This window comes from Anolis sagrei, chromosome 13 (assembly GCF_037176765.1).
Source record: "Anolis sagrei isolate rAnoSag1 chromosome 13, rAnoSag1.mat, whole genome shotgun sequence".
NCBI classification, from domain to species: Eukaryota; Metazoa; Chordata; class Lepidosauria; order Squamata; family Dactyloidae; genus Anolis; species Anolis sagrei.
Window position 1 is genome coordinate 6,995,593 of NC_090033.1, and position 21,516 is coordinate 7,017,108.

General features: G+C 41.9%; 1 protein-coding gene across 1 annotated transcript; it reads right to left on the reverse strand.

The window, feature by feature from the left end:
* Positions 1 to 7,310: 7,310 nt before the first annotated feature.
* Positions 7,311 to 19,006, reverse strand: SRM (spermidine synthase). Its single transcript, XM_060758895.2, has 8 exons — positions 18,788 to 19,006; positions 15,858 to 15,978; positions 15,249 to 15,341; positions 13,629 to 13,782; positions 13,469 to 13,552; positions 11,185 to 11,330; positions 10,924 to 11,046; positions 7,311 to 8,443 (listed from the first exon to the last, which is right to left on the reverse strand). The coding sequence occupies exons 1-8, from the start codon at positions 18,949 to 18,951 to the stop codon at positions 8,426 to 8,428; spliced, it is 903 nt and encodes a 300-aa protein (XP_060614878.1). The 5' UTR covers positions 18,952 to 19,006; the 3' UTR covers positions 7,311 to 8,425.
* Between the last annotated feature and the right edge of the window lie 2,510 nt (positions 19,007 to 21,516).

Consider the following 21,516-nt stretch of genomic DNA (forward strand, 5'->3'; position numbering starts at 1 on the left):
CTCTAACTCCCATCAGCCCTGTCCTCATTTTAAAAAGTCAACACCCCTCCCCTCTTGGCACTATCTTCCGTCTTTATTTATGTTGCTTATGGTGGCAAATAAAGCTCAGCCAATATGAAGACGTTGTGTTTCCTTTTCTTTCCCCGAAGGCCGAGAGTTCCCATATTAAGCAGAGTCTACACTGGGGGTTCACCCAGGCTTCAATGCAGTACCAAATAGGTGCATCACTTTCAAACAGTGGTACTAAAGTTTGGACTAAAATCCAAAGTGGACTTAACATAGCGATATCTATGGTACTTGGCTCTAATCTTCTCAATCCATTCAGCACTACTACTATTATTATACTAAAGTTCGGACTAAAATCCAAAGTGGATTTAACATAGAGATATCTATGGTATTTGGCTCTAATCTTCTCAATCCATTCAGCACTACTACTATTATTATACTAAAGTTCGGACTAAAATCCGGAGTGGATTTAACATAGAGATATCTATGGTACTTGACTCTAATCTTCTCAATCCATTCAGCACTACTACTATTATTATACTAAAGTTCGGACTAAAATCCGGAGTGGATTTAACAGTGATATCTATGGTACTTGGCTCTAATCTTCTCAATCCATTCAGCACTACTACTATTATTATACTAAAGTTCGGACTAAAATCCGGAGTGGATTTAACATAGCGATATCTATGGTACTTGACTCTAATCTTCTCAATCCATTCAGCACTACTACTATTATTATACTAAAGTTCGGACTAAAATCCAGAGTGGATTTAACATAGCGATATCTATGGTACTTGACTCTAATCTTCTCAATCCATTCAGCACTACTACTATTATTATACTAAAGTTCGGACTAAAATCCGGAGTGGATTTAACATAGAGATATCTATGGTACTTGACTCTAATCTTCTCAATCCATTCAGCACTACTACTACTACTACTACTATTATTATTATTATTATTATTATTATTATACTAAAGTTCGGACTAAAACCCGGAGTGGATTTCTCTGCCTCACTAGAATCTACTATAGTTTTTAACTCCTATTTTCATAGAGATATCTATGGTACTTGGCTCTAATCTTCTCAATCCATTCAGCACTACTAATACTACTACTACTATTATTATTATTATTATTATTATTATTATACTAAAGTTCGGACTAAAACCCGGAGTGGATTTCTCTGCCTCACTAGAATCTACTATAGTTTTTCACTCCTATTTTCATAGAGATATCTATGGTACTTGGCTCTAATCTTCTCAATCCATTCAGCACTAATACTACTATTATACTATAGTTCGGACTAAAATCCGGAGTGAATTTCATTGCCTCACTAGGGGTTTGGCTTAGAATGTACTATAGTTTTTCATTCCTATTTTCATAGAGCTATCTATGGTACTTGACTCTAATTTTCTCAATCCAATTAGCACTACTACTATCATTATACTAAAGTTCGGACTAAAATCCGGAGTGGATTTATCCGCCTCACCAGGGGTTTGGCTTAGAATCTAATATAATTTTTTATTCCTGTTTTCATAGAGATATCTATGGTACTTTAATCTACTCAATCCATTCAGCACTGCTACTATTGCTATACTAAAGTTCGGACTAAAATCCGGATTTAACTGTCTCACCAGGGGTTTGCCTTAGAATCTACTATAATTTTCCATTCCTATTTTCATAGCTATCTATGGTACTTGGCTCTAATCTACTCAATCCATTCAGCACTACTACTATTATTATACTAAAGTTCGGACTAAAATCCGGAGTGGATTTAACTGCCTCACCAGGGTTTAGCTTAGAATGTACTATAGTTTTTCATTCATATTTTCATAGAGATATCTATGGTACTTGACTCTTATCTTCCCAATCCATTCAGCACTACTACTAATACTATTATTATTATTATTATTATTATATTTGTATTATTATTATTATTATAGTTTTTAACTATAATTTTTCATTCCTATTTTCATTTCTAACTATGATACTTGGCTCTATCTTCTCAATCCATTCAGCACTACTACTAATACTATTATTATAATTATTATATTTGTATTATTATTATTATTATTATTATTATTATAGTTTTTAACTATAATTTTTCATTCCTATTTTCATTTCTAACTATGATACTTGACTCTAATCTTCTCAATCCATTCAGCACTACTACTAATACTATTATAATTATAATTATAATTAGATTATTATTATTATTATTATATTTGTATTATTATTATTATTATTATTATTATAGTTTTTAACTATAATTTTTCATTCCTATTTTCATTTCTATCTATGACACTTGGCTCTATTTTCTCAATCCATTCAGCACTACTACTAATACTATTATTATAATAATTATAATTATATTATTATTATTATAATTATTATATTTGTATTATTATTATTATTATAGTTTTTAACTATAATTTTTCATTCCTATTTTCATTTCTATCTATGATACTTGACTCTAATCTTCTCAATCCATTCAGCACTACTACTAATACTATTATTATAATAATTATAATTATAATTATATTATTATTATTATTATATTTGTATTATTATTATTATTATTATTATTATTATAGTTTTTAACTATAATTTTCCATTCCTATTTTCATTTCTATCTATGATACTTGGCTCTAATCTTCTCAATCCATTCAGCACTACTACTAATTCTATTATTATTATTATTATTATTATTATTATTAGTTTTTAATATTTTTTTAAAGATAAATCAAAACATACAATCCACCATTCTGGACACAAAGTGGTAGGAAAAATATAACAAATGCATAGGAGGAGGGCGACTAAAATGATCAAGGGTCTGGAGAACAAGCCCTATGAGGAGCGGCTTGGGGAACTGGGCATGTTTAGCCTGAAGAAGAGAAGGCTGAGAGGAGATATGATAGCCATGTATAAATATGTGAGAGGAAGCCACAGGGAGGAGGAGGGAGCAAGCTTGTTTTCTGCTTCCTTGGAGACTAGGATGCAATGGAACAATGGCTTCAAACTACAAGAGAGGAGATTCCATCTGAACATTAGGAAGAACTTCCTGACTGTGAGAGCCGTTCAGCAGTGGAACTCTCTGCCCCGGAGTGTGGTGGAGGCTCCTTCTTTGGAAGCTTTTAAGCAGAGGCTGGATGGCCATCTGTCAGGGGTGATTTGAATGCAATATTCCTGCTTCTTGACAGAATGGGGTTGGACTGGATGGCCCATGAGGTCTCTTCCAACTCTTTGATTCTTTGATTCTATGATTCTATATACAATGACTCCACCAAGGCTGAAAAATCCACCAATTCGAAGACCACTGTGAAGTTATTGGATGAATTACAATGACGTTTTCACGGGGACCGACAGCTAAGGCTATTTTCTTTCTTTCTTTCCATTTATCACGAGGAAACTGTCACCTTTTATCATTAAGTTTTCGAAAATATTTATTTACACCCCACTTTCTCTCTCCCGAAGGGGACTCAAAGCAGTCCGACCTTGACAGTCCAACCCAACATGGTTGGGCCTTTTATGTCTTTGCTGTGCATGCTTATCTCTATGTTGACACTCCGGATATGACATTGCCTCACTTGACCGGAGGTGTCGTACTGTTTCGACCTCTCTCGGCACCGAGTGATTGTAACTCCTCATGCTACCACATGTCTTGGGAATGTAACTCCACCAATCCCACCTTAATAAGATCCCACCCAAACATTAAGAAGAGCAGCTCATCCCAGAAATGGTGGGTTCTCCTTCTCTGGAGGCCTTCCAACAGAGGTTGGATGGGCATCTTTGGGGAAGGCTTGAGTTGGGCATTCCTGCATTGATGTCCCAAGTAGACCTCTTTCCCAAATCTAAGGTTTTATGATTCCTCTTGGAGACTAATATGGGAGAACTGCTGCACCGGAGTGCCATAACAAACACCAAACTATGCATCCCGGGAGTCTGTGGTAGCAAAAGAAGAACGATAGATATTGCCATAGCTGTGTTGTAATGTAACCCAGAGAAAGATGGGCGTCTATCAACAATGGCTTTGCTTCTCCTCCAACACTCACAGGAGCAAGGGGAGAAGTCCGTGGGAGACCCGCCGTCCAACCCTAAGGAGGCCTCAAGGAAAGCCTCGACGAAGCCGACACCGTTGATTTGCAAGAAGTTCTTCCAGGACGGTTGGACAGATTGCTGAGGTCCACCGAGGTCTTCTTCTCCTTTGGATGATGGGATTGCAAACCACCACAGGAGCATCATGGACTGCGCCACCAGCTCTCAGGCATCCCTGTGTGACTTGCAAGAAGCATCGTTTGAGCCAAAACAAGAACCTTGTGTTGCTTTAGTTTACTGATTTACTGGCATATATACCTGGCGTTGCCTGAATATTGTGGGGACAGCTGCCTGCCTACTTCCTCCAATCCACAGCACTGCAAAGAAGACCTACTTTCTCCCTTCTCCAGCTCTGAGAAGGCCTACTCTCTCATTTCTCCAGCTCTGAGAAGGCACACTTTCCCTTTTCTCCAGTTCTGAGAAGGTGACTTACTTTCTCCCTTTTCCAGCACTGAGAAGGCCTACTTTCTTCCATCTCCAGCTCTGAGAAGGCCTTTCTCCAGCTCTGAGAGGTCTACTCTCTCCCGTCTCAACTCTGAGAAGGCCTACTTTCCCCCATCTTCAGCTCTGAGGTCTTTATCAAGCTCTAAGACGTCTACTTTCTCCCTTCTGCAGCTCTGAAGCCTACTTTCTCCCATCTCCAGCTCTGAGAAGGCCTTTCTCCAGCTCTGAGAGGTCTACTTTCTCCCATCTCAACTATGAGAAGACATACTTTCCACCTTCTCCAGCTCTGAGAAGGCCTTTCTCCAGCTTTAAGAGGTCTACTTTCTCCCTTCTGCAACTCTGGGGGCCTACTTTCTCACTTCTCCAGCTATAAGTCCTACTTTCTCCCTTATCCAGCTCTGAGAAGAAAGCCTACCCTCTCCTTTCTCCAGCTCTGAGAAAAAGCCCTACTCTCTCCTTTCTCCAGCTCTGAGAAAAAGCCCTACTCTTTCCTTTCTCCAGCTCTGAGAAAAAGCTCTACTCTCTCCTTTCTCCAGCTCTGAGAAAAAGCCATACTCTCTCCTTTCTTCAGCTCTGAGAACTTTCCTTTCTCCAGCTCTGAGAAAAACCCTACACTTTCCTTTCTCCAGCTCTGAGAAAAAAGCCCTACTCTCTCCTTTCTCCAGCTATAAGTCCTACTCTCTCCCTTCTCCAGCTCTGAGTTCTACTTTCTCCCTTCTCCAGCTCTGAGAAAAAGCTCTACTCTCTCCTTTCTCCAGCTGAGTTCTACTTTCTCCCTTCTCCAGCTCTGAGAAAAAAGGTCTACTCTCTCCTTGCTCCAGCTCTAAGTAGGCCTACTTTCTTCCTTCTCCAACTTGGACTCTCAACAATGTAACGTGATGCCTGTGGCAAGAAGTTGGGTCCTGATCCATGAAGTTCAATTTGGACCTGACTTGACCCTTTTGAGAATGGTCTGGAAGAAAACTTGAATTATACATAGCAGTGTATTTACCATTGCAATCCTAGCTGTAGCCACCAGGCGGCAGTGTTGCACTTTAAGGACTGGTCTGTTGCCTAGAACTCAAACTATATCCCACAGTGCCACCTGGTGGCAATGCATCCTTACTGCATGTGGAATTGAAATAAGTGAATGCAGAGCTTTTCCCCCAAAGACCAGGTCTAAATAAAATATCCTTTTCGACAATCCAAATAGCTACTAATTTTTACCTGGTGGGCTGAGAGAGTGGCACCTCTGCTTACCAATGTTTGGCCACAGCCATAACATTGTTCCCGCTCGAAAAGTGTGTATAAAGTTGCATATATGAAGCATAAATATGTTTGGCAGTGTTTCTCAACCTTCTTAATGCTGCAATCCCTTAACACAATGCTTCATGTTGTGGTGGCACACAACCATAACATTGTTTTTGTTGCTACTTCACAAGTGTCATTTTGTTCGTTATGAATCATCATGTAAATATCTGATATGCAGGATGTATTTTCAATCACTGGACCAAGTTTGGCACAAATACCCAATACGCCCAAATCTGAATATTAGTGGGATTGATGTTGTCATGTGGGAGTTGCAGTTGCTGGGATTTATAGTTCACCTACAAGCAATGAGCCCCTTGAACCCCACCAATGATAGAATTGGGCCAAACTTCCCACACGGAACTCCCATGCAATGAAGGGACTTGCTGTCATGAGCTTCCCTCCAGCCTCGCATGCTCTCCCTCGCCTGCACATGCGCACTACTCTGCCATGCGCCACGCACGCCTGCTCTCCCCTCCCCACTTGGAGTCTCAAGATAGAATTGGGCCAAACTTCCCACACAGAACTCCCATGCCATGAAGGGACTTGCTGGCATGCGCCTCCCTCCAGCCTCGCACATGCACACCACTCTGCCATGCGCCTCACACATCTGCTCTCCCCTCCCCGCTTGGAGTCTCAGATAGAATTGGGCCAAACTTCCCACACGGAACTCCCATGCCTGGAAGGGACTTGCTGGCATGCGCCTTCCTCCAGCCTCGCATGCTCTCCCTCACCTGCACATGCACACCACTCTGCCATGCGCATCGTACGCCTGCTCTCCCCTCTCCCTTGGAGTCTCAGAATTGGGCCAAACTTCTCATACAGAACTCCCATGCCATGAAGGGACTTGCTTTCATGCGCCTTCCTCCAGCCTCGCATGCTCTCCTTCACCTGCACATGCACACCACTCTGCCATGCGCATCGTACGCCTGCTCTCCCCTCCCCCTTGGAGTCTCAGAATTGGGCCAAACTTCCCATACAGAACTCGCATGCCTTGAAGGTGCTTGCTTGTGTGAGCCTCCCTCCAGCCTCTGACACTCCCTCGCCTGCACATGTGCCCCACTCTGCCATGCGCCTGCTCTCCCCTCCCCACTTGGGTCTCAGATAGAATTGGGCCAAACTTCCCACACAGAACTCCCATGCCTTGAAGGAGCTTGCTTGTGTGAGCCTCCCTTCATCCTCGGACACTCTCGCTCACCTGCACACGCACACCACTCTGCCATGCGCCTCACACATCTGCTCTCCCCTCCCCGCTTGGAGTCTCAGATAGAATTGGGCCAAACTTCCCACACAGAACTCCCATGCCTTGAAGGTGCTTGCTGGCATGCGCCTCCCTCCAGCCTTGAATGCTCTCTCTCGCGCACCACTCTGCCATGCGCCTTGCACGCCTGCTCTCCCTTCCCCGCTTTGAGTCTCAGAAACCTGGCGAGCCGGAGAAAGGAATACACAAACGACAACAATGACAGGCGAGAGACTGTTGTGATGCTGAGGTCGACATGTATTTCTCCAATTCCAGTGTTAACAGGATGGATGGACCAAGAAATTATGACTTGTAACAAAACTCCTTGACCTGTAAAGCAATCGAACCGTGGAGTGCTTGGACTCCGACACCCATAATCCTGAGGCAAGATGGTCAGGGATGCTCGAGATTGTAGTCCAACGGGATATGAAATAATCTCAAACATATTGCTAAATACGGATAGGGCGGAAACGTATTGACAAATCTTCCCCGTCCATATTATTTCCCATTACGGATTCAGATATGTTTTGGATTTGGACAGGCAAAACTCGCTTCTAGAAACAAATCCGATAGGATTTACAACAAAATTATGACCTCTGGATACACTTGACCTCCTTGGATGCATTTCAGGAATATCCGCCCTCTGAATAAACGGGGCACCCCATACTACAAAATACATATTGGGGATACATCTCGCTAAACTCCAAATATACATTCCTCTTTTTTTCCCTCTCTCACCCTGTAACAGAACAAAAAAAAAATTCGTATTTTTCTTATGTATTTAAAGCTAAGTACAATTCTCCGCAGATGAGAATCGAGAAACGGAAATTGTGCGGAAAATCGAGCTTTTTTGTTTTTTGCGCGGAAAATCGAAATCCGCAACCTCAAGGGTATTAACCGCAGGCACAGGAATCCCTCTTTTGAGGAGAGCAAAGGCCAAAAAAGTGGGAAGAAGGGGAAAGAAAGAGATCCACGAATGGGTGGGAAAGGAGAAACGAATCAAGGAGGAGCAAAAGACTTCCAACAGGCACCAAAGACATACCTAACAACTTGTCAGTCAGTTCCTTCTGTCCCATTAGAGTCCAGAATGTCCCAAAAGGGAGGAAATGGCTAAAGGGAAACTCGGGGGATATGTTGTCAGTTATAAATACAGAGTTAAAAAGGTGGAAAGCCAGCGCCGGGAGTCGAAACGGTTTCCAATCTGGGGAAACGGTTGATTGAGAAATGGGTGAAAAGCCTGGCCCGGATGGATGGCGGTTTCGGCGACCCCGGCAGGATCCGAACCTCAAAGTCTTTCGTTCCGTTTGTACAAATACATAAATTGGAAGGAATGCGGCCCGCCGGTGTTTTTTTCAGATGGTGCTCAGCGCCTGCAGAAACAGAGGATGGAAGGAAAACAATAAAAAGAAAAAGGAAATCATTTATTGAGAACGAGGGAGAGATCTTGGAGTCCTCGTGGACAACAAGTTAAACATGAGCCAACAATGTGATGTGGCGGCAAAAAAAGCCAATGGGATTTTGGCCTGCATCAATAGGAGCATAGTGTCTAGATCTAAGGAAGTAATGCTACCCCTCTATTCTGCTTTGGTTAGACCACACCTGGAATACTGTGTCCAATTCTGGGCACCACAATTCAAGAGAGATATTGACAAGCTGGAATGGGTCCAGAGGAGGGCGACTAAAATGATCAAGGGTCTGGAGAACAAGCCCTATGAGGAGCGGCTTAGGGAACTGGGCATGTTTAGCCTGAAGAAGAGAAGGCTGAGAGGAGATATGATAGCCATGTATAAATATGTGAGAGGAAGCCACAGGGAGGAGGGAGCAAGCTTGTTTTCTGCTTCCTTGGAGACTAGGACGCAATGGAACAATGGCTTCAAACTACAAGAGAGGAGATTCCATCTGAACATTAGGAAGAACTTCCTGACTGTGAGAGCCGTTCAGCAGTGGAACTCTCTGCCCCGGAGTGTGGTGGAGGCTCCTTCTTTGGAAGCTTTTAAGCAGAGGCTGGATGGCCATCTGTCAGGGGTGATTTGAATGCAATATTCCTGCTTCTTGGCAGAATGGGGTTGGACTGGATGGCCCATGAGGTCTCTTCCAACTCTTTGATTCTATGATTCTATGAGAGGAAAATGCCTCCCGTTCAAGACTGAGAGGCAGAATAAATTGAGGCATTCTTCTATTTTAAATTTAATATGTTGTTAATGTTGCGAGCTGTTTTGGGTCTCAGTCAAGAGAGAAAAGTGGGGATATAAATGAATATAATAACAATATATTATTTATTTATTTATTTATTTAGGACATTTATATCCTGTCCTATCTCGACTTCCTTCAGCAGAGGGACTCAGGGCGGCTGACAACAAAAGCATAAATATATATCTTAGTTAAAAACAGTATAAAACATCATAAAAACAGTAAAACATAATGAATATATATGTATATGTATATTATTTATAGTTCTAACTGATAAATGTGTATACATTCATTGGAAAAATATTTATTTATTTATTATTATTTATTTGCTTTATTTCTATACCGCATTTTTCAGCCCAGTCAGGCAACTCAATGCGGTTTACACAATACAGGTTATCACAACAATGTCATAGGCAATTAAAACACATCATATAAAGCAGACAAAATCAACAACAATTATCAAATCATATCATAACGCCTCAATGAAATCAGATCCGTTCTCATCATCCTTGTGCCATTCCTATGTTCAATTTTACCGTCTTTCATGTTCAGTTGCACTATTTAGCCAAACGCTTGTTCATAAAGCCAAGTCTTAACCTTCCTCCGAAATGCCAACAGCGAAGGGGCCTGTCTGATGTCTACAGGTAAGGCATTCCATAGCCGAGGGGCCACCACCGAGAAGGCCCTGTCCCTCGTCCCCGCCAGACGCGCCTGTGACACAGGCGGGACCGAGAGCAGGGCCTCCCCAGACGATCTTAATATCCTAGTCGGTTCATAGGAGGAGATGCCTTCGGAGAGGTAAGTGGGGCCGGAACCGTTTAGGGCTTTATAGGCTAACGCCAGCACTTTGAATTGTGCCCGGTAGCAGATTGGCAGCCAGTGGAGGTGGCGCAACAGAGGAGTGGTATGCTCCCTGAGTGCCGCTCCCGTTAGCAACCTGGCTGCCGAGCGCTGGACCATCTGAAGCTTCCGGGCAGTCTTCAAGGGCAAACCCACGTAGAGCACGTTGCAGTAATCAATGCGGGATGTAACCAGAGCATGGACCACCGTGGCCAAGTCAGAATAATTACATTTATATAATTACATTTATAATTACATTTATAATTACATTTATAATTACATTTATAATTACATTTATAATTACATTTATAATTACATTTATATATATATATATAGTATGTGTGTGTGTGTATATATATATATATATATATATATATATATATATATAATTTATTTAAAATAAATATATATAGATAATTAGATATATAAAATGTATACTTATAATTAATAACATTATATAAATGTATTAATTATAAATATAAACTATAAATATAGATTAATGATCAATATAAACCATATCTATAAAATTATACAACTTTATATATAAACGTATATTTATTTATTTATTTACGACACTTATACGACATGTATGTAAATTTAATAATAAAATATATTTAATGATATAAATTTATTTATAAATGTATATAAGATTAATAATAATATATATAAATTATATATATATATATATATATATATATATATATATAAATTGTTATTCATAATGTATGAATTTATATAAATTTGTCAGTTATAGGTTTATATTATAATTATATTATAGCATTATAAATCAATAAAAGTGGAAGTTAAAGGCTCGCCTGACCTTTCGTGCAAATTCCGGCAGAACGAAGGCTGCCCGGTGGACGTCAGAGTTGTAATACTTGAGGGTCATTTCTTCCACTTGCTCTTGCGACAGCTCTTGGACGGGCTCCCGGAAGTTCGTATTCTGGAATAATGACGTATATTGTTATATATACCAGAGATGGGGGTCTTACTTTGTCCCCCAAACACCCATTGAGAGCTCCAACCGCACACCCAGCAAACCCAGCTGAGCAGAGACTCCTTTCTCCCTCTTCCTCCTCACCGGGTTCTTGCTGCAGAGCATGAAGCCAATCTGTCCACTGGGGTAAGTGGGGATGGTGCAATAGGCGTACTCCACGACGGGGAAGAGGGACTTGCAGAACTGCCGCATCTCCTTGATGAGGTCCAGGTGCAGCCATTGGCACTCACCTGGGCGGGCAGAATCATCATCATCATCATCACAACAACCACAACAACAACGGGTTAGCAAAGCTCGGAGTCAAGGGAAATTTTTCACTGCCTTGGGGTCCAGAGTAACATCCCCATAGCCCCACAAGAAGGGAAGGATGATAGCAATGAAAGGTGGGACCTCAGGAGGTCATTTAGATGGTACAACTGGAAGGTGGGACCTTATAAAGTCATTTAGACAGTAGGGTTGGAAGGTAGGACCTCAGAAGTTCATCTAGATGGTAGAGTTGGGACCTGAGGAAGTCATTTAGATGGTAGAGTTGGAAGGTAGGACCTCAGAAGGTCAGTCAGATGACAGAGTTGGAAAGTGGGACCTCAGAAGTTCATCTAGATGGTAGAGTTGGGACCAGAGGAAGTCATTTAGATGGTAGGGTTGGAATGTAGGACCTCAGAAGGTCAGTCAGATGACAGAGTTGGAAAGTGGGACCTCAGAAGGTAATCTAGATTGTTGAGTTGGGACCTGAGGAAGTCAGTTAGATGGTAGAGTTGGAAGGTGAGATCTCAAAAAGTCAGTCAGATGGTAGAGTTGGAAAGTGGGACCTCAGAAGCTCATCTAGATTGTAGAGTTGTGACCTGAGGAAGTCATTTAGATGGTAGGGTTGGAAGGTAGGACCTCAGAAGGTAATCTAGATGGTTGAGTTGGGACCTGAGGAAGTCAGTTAGATGGTAGAGTTGGAAGGTGGGATCTCAGAAAGTCTGTCAGATGGTAGAGTTGGAAAGTGGGACCTCAGAAGCTCATCTAGATGGTAGAGACCAAAGGAAGTCATTTAGATGGTAGAGTTGGAAAGTGGGACCTCAGAAGTTCATCTAGATGGTAGAGTTGGGACCTGAGGAAGTCATTTAGATGGTAGGGTTGGAAGGTAGGACCTCAGAAGGTCAGTCAGATGGTAGAGTTGGAAAAAGGGACATTGGAAGGTCATCTAGATGGTAGAGTTGCGACCTGAGGAAGTAATTTAGATGGTAGAATTGGAAGGTGGGATCTCAGAAAGTCAGTCAAATGGTAGAGTTGGAAACTGGGACCTCAGAAGTTCACCTAGATGGTAGAGTTGGGACCTGAAGAAGTCATTTAGATGGGACCTCAGAAGGTTGGTTAGATGGTAGAGTTGGAAAGTGGGACCTCAGAAGGTCATCTAGATGGTAGAGTTGGGACCTGAGGAAGTCATTTAGATGGTAGGATTGGAAGGTGGGACCTCAGAAGATCATTTAGATGGTGGAGTTGAAAGGTAGAAACTCATAAGGTCATTTAGATGCTATATTTTGAAGGCAGAACCTCAGGAAGTTATTTAGATAGTAAATTTGGAAAGTGGGATTTCGGGGGATCATCTAGGTGGTAGAGTTGGAAAGCAGAAACTCATAAGGTCATTTAGATGGTAGAGTCCAAAGGTGGGACCTCATAAGTTCACTTAGACGGTAGACTTGTAAAGTGGGACCTCATAATGTCATTTAGATGGTAGACTTGGAAGGTGGGATCTCAGGAGGTAATTGAGTTGGTAGGGTTGGAAGCTGAGACTTCAGGAAGTCACATAGATGGCAGATTTGAATGGTAGAAACTCAGGTCATTTAGATAGTAGACTTGGAAAATGGGACCTAAGGTCATTATATGATAGAGTTGAGAAGTGGGAACTCAGGAAGTCATTTAGATGATAGATCTGGAAGGTGGGACCTCAGGAGGACATTTAGATCATAGAGATGAAAGGTGGGACCTCAAAAGGTGATTTAGATGGACAGTAGAAACTGAGGTCATTTAGATGGTAAAGTGGGACCTCAGGAGGTCATTTGGATGAAAGAGATGAAAGGTAGAAGCATAAGGTCATTTTGATGAAAGAGATGGAAAGTGGGACCTCATAAAGTCATCTAGATGGTAGACTTTGAAAGTAAGACCTCAGAAGATAATCTAGATGGTAGAGTTGGGATCCCAGGAGATCATCTAGATAATCGACTTGGAAGGTGGGACCTCAGGAGGCCATTTAGATGGTAGACTTGGAAGGTAGAAACTCATATGGTCGTTTAGATGTTAGGGCTGGAAGGTGGGACCTTGAGAGGTCATTTGGACTAAAATTACCCCTTAAACAAAAAGACTGTGGCTGAACCCTGCTCACCTTGGCAGCAGAGGATGCCATCTTCCCGCAGAGCGGTCTTCATCAACTGGTAATAGGATTCCTTGAACAGGCTTTCAGCGGGACCTGGAAAGGAAGCAACATGCAGTAGGGATCCCAGAACCACGAGTCTGGGAAGGACGCGGAGGGGACCCAGACTCACCCATGGGGTCCGAAGAGTCCGTGATGATCACGTCGAAGGCCTCTTGGTTCTGCTTCATGAACTCGAACCCGTCCCCGACGTGCAGCGTGAGCTTGGGGCTGGCGTAGCCCACCGCCATGCCTGGGAGGAACTTCTTCGAGGCCTGGATTACATCCTGAAACAAGGAAAGGAAGGACGGAAGGAAGGCATGAGGCCTACATACAATCCTAGGGACCTCATCACTCATCAATGGATCGAGCCATTGTTTTGAGATACACACCCATGACATCGTATAGTTTTACCTAATCAATGGATCGAGCCATTGTTTTGAGATATGCACCCATGACATCGTATAGCATTCCCTTGACTATGCAAATTTTCCCCGATGCTCCACCAATCGGCATTCAGTTTCCATGCTCCATCCTATTTCTCCCCCCCCCCCCAACAGCATCTGACTTCATCACTTATCAATGGATCAAGCCATCATTTTGAGATACACACCCATTACATTGTATAGTTTTATGTAATCAATGGATCAAGCCATTGTTTTGACATACACACCCATGACATCGTATAGCTTTCCCTTGTCAACTATGCAAATTCTCCCCAATGCTCCACCAATCGGCATTCACTTCCACGCTCCATTCTATTCCCCCCTCCCAACAGCCTTTGACATCACCACTCATCTATGGATCAAGCCAATGTTTTGAGATACGCACCCATGACATCGTATAGAATTCCCTTGTTGACTATGCAAATTTTCCCCAATGCTCCACCAATCGGCATTCACTTCCACGCTCCATTCTTTTCCCACTTCCCAACACCTTCTAACATCATCACTCATCAATGGATCAAGCCATCGTTTTGAGATACACACCCATTACATTGTATAGTTTTATCTAATCAATGGATCAAGCCATTGTTTTGAGATACGCACCCATGACATCGTATAGCATTCCCTTGTCGACTATGCAAATTTTCCCCAATGCTCCACCAATCGGCATCCACTTTCCACGCTCCATTCTTTCCCAACTTCCCAACAACTTCTGACATCACCACTCATCAATGGATCAAGCCATTGTTTTGAGATATGCACCCATGACATCGTATAGCATTCCCTTGTCAACTATGCAAATTCTCCCCAATGCTCCACCAATCGGCATTCACTTTCCAAGTTCCATTGTATTCCCCCCTCCCAACAGCCTCTGACATCACCACTCATCAATGGATCAAGCCATCGTTTCGAGATACACACCCATTACATTGAATAGTTTTATCTAATCAATGGATCAAGCCATTGTTTTGAGATACGCACCCATGACATCGTATAGCTTTCCCTTGTCGACTATGCAAATTCTCCCCAATGCTCCACCAATCAGCATTCACTTCCACGCTCCATTCTATTCCCCCCTCCCAACAGCCTCTGACATCACCACTCATCAATGGATCAAGCCATTGTTTTGAGATACGCACCCATGACATCGTATAGCATTCCCGACTATGCAAATTTCCCCCGATGCTCCACCAATCGGCATTCGCTTCCACCCTCCATCCTATTTCCCCCTCCCAACAGCCTCTGACCTCATCACTCATCAATGGATCAGGGATGCGATACAAGCCCATGACATCGTATAGCTTTACCTCGTCGATCTCGCACTGTATTACAGACTCGACTGAGGGGTGTTTGACGACTTCCCTTAAGACGCCGCCGTCTCCGCCGCCAATGATGAGGACCTGGGCAAAAAATGGAAAAATACATCATTACATTAATATACTTGTGTTACAGCGACGTCAGTGTAGATGTGCAACTTATGGTTGTGGGTGAACTACAACTCCCATCATGCCAGGTAAAGTCCATCATTGGTGGAGGTCACAGTTTCTCTGGTTGTGAGTGAACTACAACTCCCATCACAATAGGTTAAGTCCATCATTGGTGGAGGTCACAGTTTATCTGGCTGTGTGTGAACTACAATTCCCATCCTGCCAGGTTAAGTTCATCATTGGTGGAGGTCACAGTTTCTCTGGTTGTGGGTGAACTACAGATCCCAGAAAGGAAGGCAGTTCCCCCCAAACCCCTCCAGTAATGAAATTTCAGCAATCAGGTCTGTGTATACTCGCATTCATGCACGGCAATTGGGTTTCTTGATTGTTAGACTGATATACCTAGTTATCTGTTGGTGCCAAAATTTGCCCATACCTGGAATAGATAGATAAGATAAATAGACAGATTATTATTGGGGTGATGCTCACTTTGCGTGGGTTGGGGTGGCTGCACAGCGGCAGGTTGGCGATCATCTCCTGATAGGAAAACTCGTCTCGCTCCGTGCACTGAATGACGCCGTCGAGGACCAAGACATTCCCATAGGTTTTGCTGCCGGGACAAAAGATGACATGTCAACAAAGACATCGTCATGGGAAAGGCTTCATAGACTATAATGCAAATCATAGCAACCTGGAGACACAAAGGGTCAACTTGTGTGGACCAGAGATCCAGTCTGTATCTCATCTTATTGGGTGCAGCCTAGGATGGCATTGGCCTGGCTTGCTGCAGCATCCCTGCCTTGGCTCAGGCTCGGTTTGTGTTTACTCCCACCCATTCTGTATCTAATTGGTGCAGCCCAGCCTGGCATTGGCCTTTTCCGCTGCAGCATCCCTGCCTTGGCTCAGGCTTGGCTTGTGTTTACTCCCACCCAATCTGTGTTTCATCCTATTGGGTGCAGCCTAGCATGGCATTGGCCTTTTCTGCTGCAGCATCCCAGCCTTGGCTCAACCTGTGTTGACTCCCATGCAATCCTATGGGTGCAGCCTGTATTTACTCCCATGCAATTCTATTTAGTGCATCACAGCATTGGACTTTCCTGCTACAGCACCCCAACTTTGGCTCTGCTTGTGTTGACTCCCACCCAATCCTATTTAGTGCATCATAGCATTGGCCTTTCCTGCTGAAGCACCCCAGCCTTGGCTCTGCTTGTGTTTATCAAGCAATCCTATGGGTTCAGCCTGTATTGACTCCCATGCAATCCTATCTGGTGCATCATGGCATTGGCCTTTCCTGCTGCAGTACCCGCAGCCTTGGCTCAGCCTGTATTTACTCCCATGCAAACCTATCTGGTGCATCATAGCATTGGCCTTTTCTGCTGCAGCACCCCAGCCTTGGCTCAGCCTGTGTTGACTCCCACCCAATCCTATCTGGTGCATCATGACATTGGCCTTTCCTGCTGCAGCACCCCAGCCTTGGCTCTGCTTGTGTTGACTCCCATGCAATCCTGTGGGTTCAGCCTGTGTTTACTTCCACCCAATCCTATCTGGTGCATCATAGCATTGGCCTTTTCTGCTGCAGCACCCCAACCTTGGCTCAGCTTGTGTTGATTCCTTCCCAATCCTATCTGGTGCATCATGGCATTGGCCATTCCTGCTGCAGCACCCCAGTCTTGGCTCTGCTTGTGTTTACCGTGCAATCCTATGGGTGCAGCCTGTGTTTACTCCCATGCAATCCTATCTGGTGCATCATGGCATTGGCCTTTCCTGCGGCAGCACCCCAGCCTTGGCTCAGCCTGTGTGGACTCCCATGCAATCCTATCTGGTGCATCATGGCATTGGCCTTTCCTGCTGCAGCACCCCAGCCTTGGCTCTGCTTGTTCTTACTCTCACCCAATCCTATGGGTGCAGCCTGTGTTGACTCCCACACAATCCTATCTGGTGCATCATGGCATTGGCCTTTCCTGCTGCAGTACCCGCAGCCTTGGCTCTGCTTGTTCTTACTCTCACCCAATCCTATGGGTGCAGCCTGTGTTGACTCCCACACAATCCTATCTGGTGCATCATGGCATTGGCCTTTCCTGCTGCAGTACCCGCAGCCTTGGCTCAGCCTGTATTTACTCCCATGCAAACCTATCTGGTGCATCATAGCATTGGCCTTTTCTGCTGCAGCACCCCAGCCTTGGCTCAGCCTGTGTTGACTCCCATGCAATCCTATCTGGTGCATCATGACATTGGCCTTTCCTGCTGCAGCACCCCAGCCTTGGCTCTGCTTGTGTTTATCAAGCAATCCTATGGGTTCAGCCTGTGTTGACTCCCATGCAATCCTATCTGGTGCATCATGACATTGGCCTTTCCTGCTGCAGCACCCCAGCCTTGGCTCTGCTTGTTCTTACTCCCACCCAATCCTATGGGTGCAGCCTGTGTTGACTCCCACACAATCCTATCTGGTGCATCATGACATTGGCCTTTCCTGCTGCAGCACCCCAGTTTTGGCTCAGCCTGTGTTGACTCCCATGCAATCCTATCTGGTGCATCATGGCATTGGCCTTTCCTGCTGCAGTACCCGCAGCCTTGGCTCAGCCTGTATTTACTCCCATGCAATCCTATCTGGTGCATCCTAGCATTGGCCTTTTGTGCTGCAGCACCCCAGTCTTGGCTCAGCTTGTGTTTACTCCTATGCAATCCTATCTGGTGCATCATAGCATTGGCCTTTCCTGCTGCAGCCCCCCAGTTCTGGCTCAGCCTGTGTTGACTCCCATGCAATCCTATTTAGTGCATCCTAGCATTGGCCTTTTGTGCTGCAGCACCCCAGTCTTGGCTCAGCCTGTGTTGACTCCCATGCAATTCTATCTGGTGCATCATAGCATTGGCCTTTACTGCTGCAGCCCCCCAGTTCTGGCTCAGCCTGTGTTGACTCCCACCCAATCCTATTTAATGCATCATGACATTGGCCTTTTGTGCTGCAGCACCCCAACCTTGGCTCAACTTGTGTTTACCATGCAATCCTATGGGTGCACCCTGTGTTTACTTCCATGCAATCCTATCTGGTGCATCATGGCATTGGCATTTTCTGCTGAAGCCCCCCAGCCTTGGCTCAGTCTGTGTTGACTCCCATGCAATCCTATTTAGTGCATCCTAGCATTGGCCTTTTGTGCTGCAGCACCCCAGTCTTGGCTCAGCTTGTGTTGACTCCCATACAATCCTATCTGGTGCATCATGGCATTGGCCTTTCCTGCTGAAGCACCCCAGCCTTGGCTCTGCTTGTGTTTATCAAGCAACCCTATGGGTTCAGCCTGTGTTGACTCCCACCCAATCCTATCTGGGGCATCACTGCATTGGCCTTTCCTGCTGCAGCCCCCCAGTTCTGGCTCAGCCTGTGTTGACTCCCATGCAATGCTATTGGGAGGCCTCCTGCTCACCTCCTGAAGACCAGGATCTCCTGGAAGGGCGACCTCTGGTGATGCAGGACCTTCTCCACTTGCAAGGAGAGGGCCTGCCCGGGCCACAGGCTGCACGTCTCCCGGAACCAGCCTTCTTTCAGGGCTTCTCCTCCTTCCAGGCCCGGCTCCATGCCCTTTGCCATGTCTCCCAATGGGTGCCTCTCAACCCAACCCACTCCTCGGCGGCTTCACGAGTAGGCGGGGCCCTCTTATAACCCAATCCCCAAACGCAGCCGGGTGAGACCCTCGCCTCTCATTGGTCCAGACGGATCCGGGAATGCAAATAGCCCGGGTTGGGATTAGCCAGCAAGCAGGTTAGGTTGCGCCTCCTTTCTATTCCTTTGCCGGACACGTTTGGTGGTGGGCGTGGAATGCTAAGGGAACGCGGCCCTGATTGGCCGAGGGTTTTAAAACCGGAAGGAACGCCAGCGGAGCGTTCCACGTGGCTCTCTGCAGAGGGGGAAAAAAGCGTGGATCGGGACCTTGATGGTTTACACCGGAGTAAACGCATTGAACCCAATGGGTCTACTCTAATTTTTGGCTATAATGTGAGCAGAAAAACTCCCACATCGGTTCAGGACTTGGAAAAGTTACTTTTAGTAATAGTGAAGAGGATAATGATATAATTATATTTATTATATCATTATATTATGGTATTTTTAATACTATTTTCTATGTTGTCATCAATTATATTTCTATAGTATTGTTAAATTTTGGTATTTTTCTATATTACTTTCTATATTATGTCTCTATAGTATTGTTATATCTTTCTATATTATTTTCTATACTTATTTCGCTATATTATTAATAATCATATTTATATAGTATTATATTATGGTATTTTTCTATATTATTTTCTATATTTATTTTGCAATATTATTAATAATCATATTTATATAGTATTATATTATGGGATTTTTTCTATATTATTTTCTATATTTATTTCGCTATATTATTAGTAATCATATTTATATAGTATTATATTATGGTATTTTTTTCTATATTATTTTCTATACTTATTTTGCTATATTATTAGCAATCATATTTATATAGTATTATATGGTATATTTTCTATATTATTTTCTATATTTATTTTGCTATATTTTAATCATATTTATATAGTATTATATTTGTTATTTTTTCTATATTATTTTCTATATTTATTTCGCTATATTATTAGCAATCATATTTATATAGTATTATATGGTATATTTTCTATATTATTTTCTATATTTATTTTGCAATATTATTAATCATATTTATATAGTATTATATTATGGTATTTTTTCTATATTATTTTCTATATTTATTTCGCTATATTATTAGCAATCATATTTATATAGTATTATATGGTATATTTTCTATATTATTTTCTATATTTATTTTGATATATTTTAATCATATTTATATAGTATTATATTATGCTATTTTAAAATATTTCCTACATTATTATTAAGCATACTCCTATAGTATTATATTATTATGGTATTTCAAAATATTATTTTTTATATTTATTTTTCCATATTATTATTAATCATGTTTCTATAGTATTATATTATGGTATTTTAAAGTATTATTTCCTACATTATTATTATTAATCATACTTCTATAGTATTATATTATGATGGTATTTTTTCTATATTATTTTCTATATTTATTTTGCTATATTATTAGTAATCCTATTTATATAGTATTATATTATGGTATTTTGTCTATATTATTTTCTATACTTATTTTGCTATATTTTAATCCTATTTATATAGTATTATAATATTATGGTATTTTGAAATATTATTTCCTACATTATTATTAATCATACTTCTATAGTATTATATTAATATGTTATTTCAAAATATTTTATATATTTATTTTTCCATATTGTTATTAATCATATTTAATTCGTTTCATATTATTTTCTATATTTATTCTGCTATATTATTATTAATCATATTTAATTCGTTTCATATTATTTTCTATATTTATTCTATATTATTATTAATCCTATTTAATTCATTTCATATTATTTTCTATATTTATTTTGCTATATTATTATTAATCATATTTAATTCATTTCATATTATTTTCTATATTTATTCTATATTATTATTAATCCTATTTAATTCATTTCATATTATTTTCTATATTTATTCTGCTATATTATTATTAATCCTATTTAATTCATTTCATATTATTTTCTATATTTATTCTGCTATATTATTATTAATCACATATCTATGGCATTATATTACTTCTATAGTATTATATTATTATGGTATTTTTGCTATATTATTTCCTATATTCATTTTGTTATATTATTACTAATTGTATTATTATAATACTGTATTAATATGGTATTTTTCTATATTATTTCCTATATTTATTTTGCTGTACTATTACTTATATTTCTATAGCATTATAGTAAAAGTAATAATAAATAGAGTTAAATAATAAATGTAATAATAATAATAATAATGGAGTAAGTAAAGGTAAAGGTTTTCCCCTGACATTAAGTCCAGTCGTGTCCAACTCTGGGGGTTAGTGCTCATCTCCATTTCTAAGCCGAAGAGCTGGCATTGTCCATAGACACCTCCAAGGTCATGTGGCCGGCATGACCTTCCTGCTAGGTTGACAGAAGCTGGGGCTAACAGCAGGAACTCACCCCGCTCCCTGGATTCGAACCTGAGATCTTTTGGTCAGCAAGTTCAGCA

Excerpts from the sequence above, each read along its gene's own strand:
- SRM (XM_060758895.2), bottom strand. The coding sequence starts at position 18,951 with ATGGCAAAGGGCATGGAGCCGGGCCTGGAAGGAGGAGAAGCCCTGAAA. Across the intron at positions 15,342-15,857 it reads GCCACCCCAACCCACGCAAA|GTCCTCATCATTGGCGGCGG; the intron begins GTGAGCATCACC and ends TTTTTTGCCCAG. Across the intron at positions 11,331-13,468 it reads TGGCATCCTCTGCTGCCAAG|GTGAGTGCCAATGGCTGCAC; the intron begins GTGAGCAGGGTT and ends CTGCCCGCCCAG.